The sequence below is a fragment of the Nanorana parkeri genome, unplaced genomic scaffold (assembly GCF_000935625.1).
Source record: "Nanorana parkeri isolate BGI_ZX_2015 unplaced genomic scaffold, ASM93562v1 scaffold1204, whole genome shotgun sequence".
NCBI classification, from domain to species: domain Eukaryota; kingdom Metazoa; phylum Chordata; class Amphibia; order Anura; family Dicroglossidae; genus Nanorana; species Nanorana parkeri.
Window position 1 is genome coordinate 271,728 of NW_017307472.1, and position 11,802 is coordinate 283,529.

Here is an 11,802-nt window from a genome sequence, read left to right on the forward strand (position 1 = left end):
CATGGTGTGAATGGGCCCTCAAAGAAGAACTTCACTCCCCTTAGAAAAACCATCCTGACATGGCCTGAGATCCAATGGTGTTCTGTAGGACTCTGCCACTACACAGCTGGACCCGCACTGCCGCGGTTTCTCTGTCATCAGGGGGCCGGCTATCTCTTCCAGGTTTTAGCATTCTTCTCCCTGATGTATATGTGCCAAGGATGTAGGATTCCCAGGCAGCTACAGGGAACACATGCATCACTTTATACACTTGACATGTTGCTGTTCAGTTAAATGTACTGTCAAGTTTAATAAAGTTTAAAACTAAAACAAATGCAATTTTTCATGTGAACCAGTAGGCACATGTTATATGTACCTTCATGCTCATCTGCTGATGTGAAGGGGCCTTTCAGGGTTTACAATTACTTTAATTTAAAGGAGAATTATGAGGTGAGTGCTTTTCCCTCAGCCTCATAATCTGAGCCGACCTGTGACAATGTGACTGCCACAGGTCGGCTCAGTAGATCGGGAAGTGAGCGAACACATACCGGAGCCCACTCACTTCTCGATCCTGTCCCTGCAGAGAGCCATGACTGTTACGGCTCCCTGCAGGGATTCCTCCTCTGTCCGATCCTCCAGTGCTGACTGGCGAAATGGGAGGGGGTGGGCACAGCTGACTCTGCCTCTGGATAGACCGAGCCAGCTGTCAATCCCGCAGCTGGTTGGATCCAGACAGTATTGTCGGGGATCCATCCCGGCTGCGGCGGTCTCAGTATAGCGCGAGCGGTAGCTCGCCCTATACTGAGCTTTGGGGTCACGGGAGAACGCTAGTTTGTGTTCTCCCGTGACCCATAGGAGAACTATGTGGAAAAGCCCTAACCCCATAGTTCTCCTTTTTTTTAATGTTATTTCAGTCAGAAATGTTCTCGATTTGTTTTCTTTGTGTATATGATCATTAAATGCAATTGTTGAGCTATTTTTCACACTTGACCAGGAAGCATGGTTACAAATCCTGTCTTGGGCTGTATACAGGGAATGCAGCTTACCTGGTCAGGGCTTTGTTTTCCAGCCTTTGTTTTATTACACCAGTCCTCCCTACTTCATTTTGTCAGTGATCTGAGAATCCCATTTGTTTTTATCTTTGTGGTGCAGGAAATGTGTTCCCAACCCACTTTTTTATGATCTGAAATACTGAGGCTACATTCAGAACTCTGTTTTAGTGAATTTAAATTAAATCCTGCTTGCAGCATCTTTGGTGCAGTTTTCAGCAAAATGGACATTCCGGAGAGCTGAATGGTCAGCCATTAGATTCCATCACCCCAGAGAGGTCTGTATCTGACTGGGGACACATCAAGGAGAGTAGACAAATTTGGAGCAGCTGTGCACAACAACCAATCAGATTCTATCTTTAATTTTCAAAGCTTAACTGAACAAATTGAAGATAGAAGCTGATTTGTTACCATGCGCAACTGCTCCAGAGTCTGTCTGCTCCAGTTTAGTAAATTCCCTCACTGTATGTTTTAAAGCGCAGCAGTGTTCTTTACAAATGTGCATTGCACTCTTCAAAGTGAGGAGGAGGGGGGGGAGGAAAGTAAGAGTAAAAAAAACAATTCAACAGGACAAGGAGGAGAGCCTAGTCATGTGAACTGTCAGTTGTTTGTCCGGCCTCTCCTGCAGTCGCTAAAGTTCTCTCTACGGTGCCAAGCCAAACTCTAACACTGCCACCTCCACACTGCTCATTTGTTAAATGGGAGGTAAAATACAGACCTCAGTGTGGATTTACTTTGCAATGTCAATCAGTTAGTAGTATTGGCTCTCTGCTAGAAATGGGTCTAAATTCAGAAGGAAATATCCCCACTCCACATGTGAAGAGCTCTTTGGAATCTGTCCATATAAAATGATCTAGAAGCCATATTAAGGTAAAATTTACTAACTTAAAGTGTGCCAGGGCAAAAATAAATAGCAGTCCATCTCTGCGGTACGTGCACATATCCCCATGTTTTATCCCCTTCAGTACCCTGAAAGTACAGGAAAAACAACTGTTTGTGCCAGAAATGCGCTTGGCTCCTGATTTCTTTTTGGGCTGACAACATACAGCATTTTTGAGAGTTATCTACACAATACATTTGTGTGAAGATTCTCAATTTACTAAATGGTCCAACACTCCCAGCTCACTCATGAGGGACTACAATGTCAATACAAATTGGTAAACTAAACATGAGATTGTAGTCCTCCCAGGACCGAGCTTGGAATGGTGACTACTTTACAGCACACACAGGGACCATGGGGAACAAAAGTAGCCACCCTCCAGAAGGGAGGACAGTGTCGGCAACAATTCAGAGATGATTTGAGGATCTACAGCTGAGTGATACACAAATAAGATACATTTTTGTTAATCGTTATGGTACTTGAGAGTATTTTTGAGATTTAAAGGAGAACTATAGGAGTGCTTTCCACTCATTCCTCATAGTTAGAGCCGACCTGTGACAAAGAAGCTGTGGGAAGTGAGGAGAAACATACCGCCTCTCTGCTCACTTCTTGATAGTCTCCTTGCAGTGAGCGGTGACTGGTAGTCGCAACTCCCCACTGGGATTCCTCCCCTCTCCGATCCTCCAGCGCTGAGTGGAGGAATGGACTGGGGAGGGGGCAGGTACAGCTGGCTCTGCCTCTAGATAGGCAGAGCCAGCTGTAACTCACGCAGCTGGGTGGATCTGACAGTTTTGTCAGGATCCGTCCCTTCTGCGGCGCTCTCAGTATATAGTGGGCAATAGCTCGCGATATAGTGAGCTTTAGTTCACAGGAGGAGGCTAGTATATGTCCTCCTGTGACCCTAAAGAGAACTATGGAGAAAAACACTAAACCCCATAGTTCTCTTTTAACGCCTGAGTTTAGTGTCACCTTAGTAAAAAAAAAAATGTATAAGTAAGAGAATGGGGGGAATTCATCAAAATCTGGAGCAGATTTGCACTGCAACCAATCAGCTTCTCCGTTTTCATTTTTAAATCTTATCTGAGCAAACTAAAGAGAGATGCTGATTGGTTGCCATGGGCAACTGCTCCAGATTCTCTCTGCTCCAGTTTTGATAAAATCTAATGTGTCTATATGAAACTTCATTGTAGATTCCTGAACATTACAAATAAATGGCTGACATTTCACCTATGCCTTTAAATTGTACTATTCCCCCCCCTAATTGTTAACCTTTTTTTATGAATATGAATTGCTCACTTTCAGAGCTTTGAAAGGAGGTAAATACTAGAAAAACAGAAACAAAGTAAATAGATATACATTGTGCCTAAACAAACAATATCATGTGAAGGATGACGAGACGTGCATTGTGTAATGTGCTCTGACCTTTTTTTGTTAAATTGCTTACACATGATTTTTGATAAAGCGGGCTAGTTGGGTGTTTTTTTTTCTATCATGTTTATAGTGTCTGTACAGTGCTGCTTGTAAATGTGCAATCAGGTCTATAGCATCCTCAGGCCCCATTCACACCAGGGTGTTGTTGTGTATTTTCTGCGCTGAAACAAATACAACATAAAATCCCAGGTATTCCTATGGGGGCAGTTCACACAAATGCGCTGAATCGTGCAGAAAAATATGCCTGATGTTTGAAATAGTCCATGAGCTTCTTTTGTTGCACTTATCTGCCTGTTTTGCTCCATAGACTTCAATGGAAGCGCACCGATAAGCGCATTTTTGTGTGGTTTTTGTGTACTTTTCTTTTTTTTTCTTCTTTAGCAGCGCTTTTTTGCAGTCAAGACTGCTTTCCGTTGAAACCACTATAAAACGAGCTGAAAACGCGCCTTAAATACTGTTGCTTATGGTCAGAAAACGACTGCATTAACGTGCTAAGACAGCGTTTGTGAAGCGTGCTGAAATGCTGTTGCCCTGGTGTGAATGGGGTCTAATTCTCATGTTGAACATCTCAATGACATTTAGAGATCTTTTGTTTACCTGACGGGTGTGTTCTTGTTTCCTTTGAGCAGGCATGATTTTGTATTGCCTTTCACCGCTAAAGGCACCCTCGTCATAGAAACAATTCTATAGTTCTGATGTCAAGAGTCTGAACGAATTAGGATCTGCTGTCAGCACGGGAAGCTTTGGAGGGCAATTTGTTGGTTTAGTCTTTACATGTATGAACTGTGTGTTTTGCAGTGGTGTTAGTTGTTGGTACACTATACACTTCATGCAATTTTTGAGTCAGTACTGTGCTTGATAAATACAAAAGTGTACGGGGAAGTCTTTTCAAGCTTGGCTGTGGGGGGCACGTGGCTGGTGTTTAGCTGTGAAACCAGTGCAAATGAGGACACGCCTAAATAACAAGATCATCATGGTCTTTGTTTTCTACTGTGCAAACAAAAAAGTGGTAACGGCATGCAGGGAGCGCAAAAAAGCAAGCACTCAACAGGGTATTTACTAGTCTGCTGGGGGAAAAAATCTTTAATGTGGTGGTCCAGACAAAACATTCTGTGTATGTCCCCAGAGCAAGTATCCTGGGTGCCGGGGGTTGAAGAGAAAAGGGGGGTTGATTGTTGATAACATTAAGTTATGAGTGCCGCATTTCTTCAACTATACAGTGATGGTGATTTAAAGCTGAAGTACACCTTTTTTCCTTTTTGCTCCTTTTACCCTAACCTAGCCCACCCTTCCCCTCCACAGATGCATACTTGCCTTGATCCAACAGCTGAGGTCTCCATTGGTTGTTTCCAACCTGTTATGTAAGACTGCCCATAAACCTTGCAATCATCGGATGACACTTTCCGTCCGATCGAACCATCGTACGATTTTCGCGTGGCGGCCCATCCTGCCCCGATCGCAAGGTTGCATCAGCGGTAATGATTGGAAAGCACCTGGACGAATTGCGGTAATCGACTGCTCGTATTTTTGTCTGCGCATGTGCAGTGTAAATCATACGAATTTTGACGTACTGAAACGCTACCAACCTTGCGAAAATCGTACGATCAACTGAAGTTTTCTAACCTACTGGTTAGTCAAAAGTCGTACGATTGTACAGTATTTGCGGTTCTACACTGCCCATCAGCCTTAGGAATATTGGATGAAAACGTGTTCGCATATGATAATTAAAGGTGCCCATACACCTTGCAATTATCGTTTGGAAATCATCCACGAGTAGTCTTGCTTACAATAATCGATCATTAACCCTTGCAGCGTAGTTACTCCTGCACTTCAAGGGTTAAGTGCTCCTTTTCATCTAGGGTGTAAAATAAGTAGTTGTACTCGCTCGTGTGTCTGAGCTAGCTGGCTCCTAGACCGGTCCCTCCAGGCTCTCTTCCTTTCCGCTCCAGCCATCTAAAATCCCATGAGTCAGACGGCCCAATTCACTGTGTATAGAACTTGAGGACACCGAAGGACTTTCCATCAATGGAGTGGAGGCGGGAAACAGGCTGCATGGACCCGTCTTGAAGCCAGCTGGCTGTGAGGATTGAGTGAGTATAACTTTTTTTTTTTTTTCTATCGTATACCTCCTCCAAATGACTGCAGTCACTGTTTTTCACCTTTGACAGATCCATAAAGAGGATCTGTCACACCCTATCTGCTATTACATAGGGGGCTTGTTAGCTCCCTATGTGATGGCAATAAAGTTAGTGTAAAAAAAAAAGTGTTTACGTTTTTTTTATTTTTAATGTTCCTTTTAATTTTTTTATATTTTAAAGTCCCCCACATGCACACACATACATTCATTGGCTAGATGTGTTGCATATTGCGGCAATAATTCTAGAGCCATTAATCACTGTTGGCACTAAACTGATGAGCGATAAAAGCTTTTAAAGTGTCCCATATGGGAAGTTTTAGGTATTTCAGTTTTTTGCAGCTTCACGGGGCAAACGCTGTTTTAGGGCCCATTCACACTAGATGCAGTGCATTCTGGCTAGAACACACTTGCATTGCGGCCGGCTCACTTTTTAGTGGGACAGGATGGGGCATGGCGGGCCATTCAAGTGAATGGCACCGTAACCACGCCCTCCGGCCGCACTGGATCGCAAGGCACATGCCTGCAGTCCGGTGCGATCAAAAAGCTGCAAGCACTATTTTGATTGCACTGGACCGCCGGCATAATGTGCCTTGCGATCCCGTGCGGCCGATCGCAATGCGGCCGGTGGGTGTGGCTTCAGTGCAATCAAATGTGCAATAGCAGGGCTATCCACCCCCTGTATGATGGACTGTTCATTTCATATCTCCCACATATTTTCTCCCTGCCTGATGGAATCTAGGGAAGCCGTGTTATGGAGTGTCAAATTGTGGGTTAAATCTCATGTTTAACATTAATGCAACACAGCTGCCTTTCTTTTTCGAAGTGCCTCTGTAGCACGGATTGTTTTTTGTTGATATGCCACTTCCTTTAGCAGGGTGAAAATGGGGTTCATTCTGCATTGAAATCTGAGTTGTCACCTGGTGGCCTTTTTGTTTGTTTGTAGTGTTTGTATTCTTCAAAAGTGGAAAACTAATGTCAGATTATCTTGGGTATTATTGTTAAACTATGCTTTTCTTGTATGGCAATGACAGACATGTATTTATAGCTTCTGCTATTCTTGTCTGCTGGAGAAAACTGAGTCATCAGGTGAAGGATCAGCTCATGTGTGTACCTGTACATGACAGACAGCTCCACACTCTGCTAATCTGTTTTTAAAGCAACTCTAAAAATTATTAAAAACCACTTTTGTATAAACCTCTGGTTAAGAAAGTGAGTATGAGGATAATGTAAAGATGCATACGGCCTGTGCCCCAAAAAAACATCAAAACTAGAGGTGAACCAAAATGAAATTTTGAGACGAAAACCAAAAATCTTTTTTTTTTTAACCTTTTCATTTTAATTCCAACCATTAGTGCAAATGTCATCCTTTAATACTTTTAACAACTTGCAATTCTTCTAACTGTATGATGAATACTACGTAGGTAAAGCTGGCCATACACTTTACAACCATCGCACGACTTTCGTCTTGCGATGGTTGTAAGGTAATTAAAAGCTCGTACGATCTGCCCATCTTGGACAGGCAGATCGTACTTGCGATTATCGCAAGCCCTCCCCGCTGAGGGGCGGGCTTCCGATGACTGCAATGCTGAGCGGGCAAGCCCATTCGGCATTTGTCTCCCGAGAACGCCGACAATCGTACGATTATCAGCGGATTTTCAAGCCTGCTCGGGACAAAAGACGTGTGAACGTACAGTAGAAACTATTGCATGCCTTCCATACACCTGCCCATTTTCATTCGATCGTTGGATTTTCCGCTATAATCGTACGATAATCGGCAGGTGTATGGGCACTTTAACTCTGTCCCCAAAACCTGAACTAAATGGCTACCTGCCAAGAACTGCAGGTGCCACCGATTTGCTGAAAAGGGAAATTGCCTGCCGAAGACGTTTCAGAAAGGCGCACTTCTGGGATTTTTACATTTTCATGGTTCCTGTTGCAGACCTTTACACGCCAGGATGCAGTAGGCAGGCTGGAAAAGTGGAAATACGTGATGTGGACACTGCCCAATGCTTAAATGCCAAGCACACTTGGACGTCTTTTGCAGGCTCACCAAATAAATGCTCAGCAGTGCAGCCGAGGAACTGGTGAACATATTCAGGGTAGTAGTTGCTCTTTAATAATTGTATTTGTAGTGTTGATAGTCACCATACTCCATAACAACCCAGTCATAGTATACACAGGTGCTGTGTATGTTTCAGTCATGTTTCAGTTCACATTTCAGTAGCACCAAGCTTGCAGGTCATGACAGTGGCGTATAACTTGCTGTACTGCAGCAGTTATGGCTTCTTTTTTTTTTTAAAGCACAACATGCCCTGTATATCATGGTTATATAATGACTTGCAATAAATACCCCTTTGTTGTGATTTTAATTTTTTTTCCTGTTTTTATTGCATTACATCCTAAACTAAAAATGTATTTTGGGGGTTTATGTAATAAGATCAAAAATCTTGAATGTGTAGAAGTATTCACCCCCAAAACTTTGTAGGGCCACCATTTGCTGCAAGCCTCATGGTTCACGTCCCTATTTGCTTAGCACATGTAGCCTATGGAATTTTTGCCTATTTGTCAAGACAAAATTGATCCAGCTCTTAAGTTCAATGGTTGCTTTGGTGTGCAGCAATCTTTAAAGTGTATTTCCGCTTTTGCAGTTAATTTTGAGAAAACCCCACTATATGTTCATTATGTGTTCCTATTGACACAGCATACTGAAAAATGACTTTTAACAAAGCATCTAAAAAGCCAGGATTTTTTTTTTTCATCAGACAAAATGGATAATTCCAGGTCTTAAGGTGCCCACACACCTTACAATTTATCTGCAGATTTTCTGTGGTCAGATGGAAAAGGTGCAACAGATTTGCCCAGGTGGCCATTTTTCAGTATTCAGTGCTGCAGTACTTGCCATTTATTCAGTCATTCAACACTCTACTGAAATGCATTTTCTACCATTTTTTTTTTAATTTTTTTTTTGGGAGACGCGTAGAGCTTTCTTTTAGTCTCTTTAGTCATATTTAATCACCACTGGGGTTTTCATTTTTTTACTATACAATGAAAAAAATTCCGGACATTTAGAAAAAAAGAAAACACGTTTTCCTTATGTTATAAAACATTTATCCTTACCCAAATGTTTTTGGTAAAATATAAAAGACGGAGTCACGTTGGGTAAATGGACACTAAACATGTCGAGCTTTAAAATTGCGTGCACCCGCGAAATCGCGATACACTACCATGCCTAAAATTGGCCATGGGACGACACTTTAACCCCTTCATGACTGAGGCCTTTTTTTCATTTTTTGTACCCATGTTATATTCCACATTTTAGGCCTGAAAATTACTTAAAAACATCAGCTTAGTGCAAACTGTGATTTAATGGCCCTAGAATTTTCGCTCTCACTGTCAAGTTCGCTGTGATGTGTGGCGTAATTGTTGTTTTCGCATGTAGCCGCACCTGACGCGTATGTACATTTTTATGTGCGTGCATGCGGGGTCGGGGAACTTAAACTTTTTGGGTTTTATTTAATATAATTTAATTTTTTTTTAAATTTCACTTTATTTCTATCCAATATACGCTGACAGCTTCTCTTTATGGAGACAGGGGTCTCTAGACCCCTAGTGTCACAGTGGGACCCCCAAAGAAGCTGATGAAGCACAGATCTGCTTCACTAGCTTCTTCTCTGGCTAAAAGCAGCCAGAGAAATGACTGCTAGAGGCGGAAGTGATGTAATGCACATCACTTCCACCCTTAGAGATCGAAGGAGAGATCAGCAAGTAGGAGAATGCTGATCTGTCATTTGGCGTGACTCAACCACTTGCCGGCGGGATTCTGCTTGCAAGCGCGAGCAGGGGGAAAAAACAAGTCACGTGCGTGTACGTCCGCCTGCTGGGAAACGTCCGCCTGCTGGGAAACGTCCGCCCATCGTAAATACACGGGCGGACGTTTCCCTACGTGACTTTATTTTATTTATTTTTTTCCTCCGCCTCTATCCTGCTCACTCAGTTGGGTCATGCCAAAGATACTCAATTGTATTAAGGTCTGGCCTTTGGCTTGGCTATTCCAGGACTTTTAAATGTTTCCTTGTAAACCACTCCAGTGTTTCTTTAGCAGTATGCTTGGGGTCATTGTTCTGCTGGAGGATGAACCTCTGTCCTTGTCTTAAATCTGACAGCCTGAAACAGGTTTTCTTCAAGAATTGCCATGTATTTAGTGTCTTTCCTTTTTTTTTTTCCTTCAATCTTGACCAGTTTTTCAGTTACTGTGAATTGAAAACATCCCCACAGCATGATGCTGCTGCCACCACCATGCTTCAGTACATGAATTGGGGAATCTTCCCTGCCAGCCTATTGTATTTTGATAGTACCCCAACAGTCCATGTTCGGCTAAAAAAATTTTGCCTGGTTCCATCAACAAGCCATTTGAAAATTTGAAGTGTGTGAGAAGCCAGCCATTTCTGTTTTTTATTAGTGTGATTTTATATTACATACATACATACATACATACATACATACGCAGGGGGGTGAGCTTAAAAAGAGAACCTTTATTTTCGGGGCTGGAATATCCTGGAGGCCGACCAATACTTTATTGGCACTTCTATCTCTCAGCCATGACTGAGTAAGGGCCAGTTCTGTCTGTGGTAGAGGCATCAGTTTACTGTGTAGTCAGAGGCAATCAAACAATGTTTTAACCAGGGATTGCCCTCATCAGTGAAGCAGCTTTTGGCCACACTTCTCATAGACACTGCTTCAGTTAACTAGCTTGTCATTAGAGACCATGTTGCCAGACCATTTATTTCGGCAAAAAGCTTTGGATAGGACTGTGTGTGCGTTTTTATGTATTTTTAAGCATGGGATTACCTCTAAAAGCCTCCATTGTCTCTATCTCCAAAAGGCCTGAAACTGAAGCTTGGCACTGCCACCTAGGATGTAATGACCGCAGACTCAGTTGTCACTAAGTTGCAGGTTATAGTATTCTCCTTCGCCTCTCTCCCAGCAGCCACATAAAAGGTTGGAGCTGAGAAGCAGAGATGGGGCTGTGCTAGGGAATTAACTGAGTCAATGGACCTTCATGAGACGTGATGTGATTTTTAATTTCTTTATTTGCTCAGAGTTCTTCAACACCACAATGTGAATGGACTTGAAATGTTTCCCATCTCCAAGTGCTGCGAGTAGGACTGCACAAGTAAAATATATTTCTAAGTCTGAAATAGGTCAGCAACATTTTTTTGTTAGCAGGGCATCATTTCCTTAACTGCTGATCTCTTTAAAAAAAAGGGAAAAAAGTATGCAGAGTCACAACTACTAAAACAGTTTTTAAGCATTACTTTCCTCTAATTCATTTCCTTAACTGCTGATCTCTTAAAAAAAAAAAGGGAAAAAAGTATGCAGAGTCACAACTACTAAAACAGTTTTTAAGCATTACTTTCCTCTAACTTGCCAATGGTTTTCTATTTCAGCTTTACCAGCAAGGTCGACTGTGTCAGCTCGGAAGTGAGTTCTGTGAGCTAGAGGTCTTTGCCAAAGTGCTACGTGCATTAGATAAAAGGTGAGACATTAAGAAGAATAAAAAAACAAAGACATTGGGGTCAATTCACAAAGCTTGTTCATCATTTCGGCCGTTATTTCATTGATCTCGATTGTTATATAGTTGCTGTGTAAAGGTAGTCCATTCACAAAACTCAATAACGCTTCTTATTTTTAGGAAGTAGTTAACCATTCAGACGTTATTTCAACTACTCAGACGTTATTTTAACAACTGGAGTGATGAAATATGTTTGAAATGCAGTTCGCAAAAGGAAAAGGTCCTTTTATCACTTGTTATTGAGATGTAAATTTATCTCCACCTTCAGGGTGGCGTTATGACAGATTCCAGGCGTTATCTGATGCTTGTTGCACTGAGGTGACGTGAGGTAGATAGAAATTAGATCCTTTTTTCTTCATGTTTTTGCATACAGAAGAAGGCGGCATGTAGTTGTCATTTCTACAGTTTTTATTCTTCTACAAATGTAGATGGTTTTTTACAGTTGGAGGTTAGTGGCACATCTCACATGACACGAAAAATCAAATGTCCCTGGACACCCTTCAGTGGGGTTGTAGAGCAAGTACCGTATTTGCCGGCGTATAAGACGCCCCCCCCCCCTACTTTTTGTGTTTAAAATATAGGTTTTGGGCTATACTCGTCGTATACGACGAACATAGCCCGAAATAATGTTTAAATGCACCCACTAACCTCCATGGCGGTATTCCCGAGTGTGGCTCGGGTTAATTTTCAGTACCGTAAGCGGTAACCCCGAGCCACACTCGGGATTACAGTCTCTTACCTTGTCCACGATCCC

At 42.4% G+C, this 11,802-nt stretch overlaps 1 protein-coding gene across 1 annotated transcript in view; it reads left to right on the forward strand.

Annotated features, from left to right (window-relative positions):
- APPBP2 (amyloid beta precursor protein binding protein 2) overlaps positions 1-11,802 on the forward strand; it is a 35,199-nt gene that overhangs the window by 4,053 nt on the left and 19,344 nt on the right. The window contains exon 2 of the mRNA XM_018568543.1: positions 10,924-11,012. Within this exon, the coding sequence (XP_018424045.1) occupies positions 10,924-11,012 (89 nt within the window). The remainder of the gene's footprint in view (positions 1-10,923; positions 11,013-11,802) is intronic.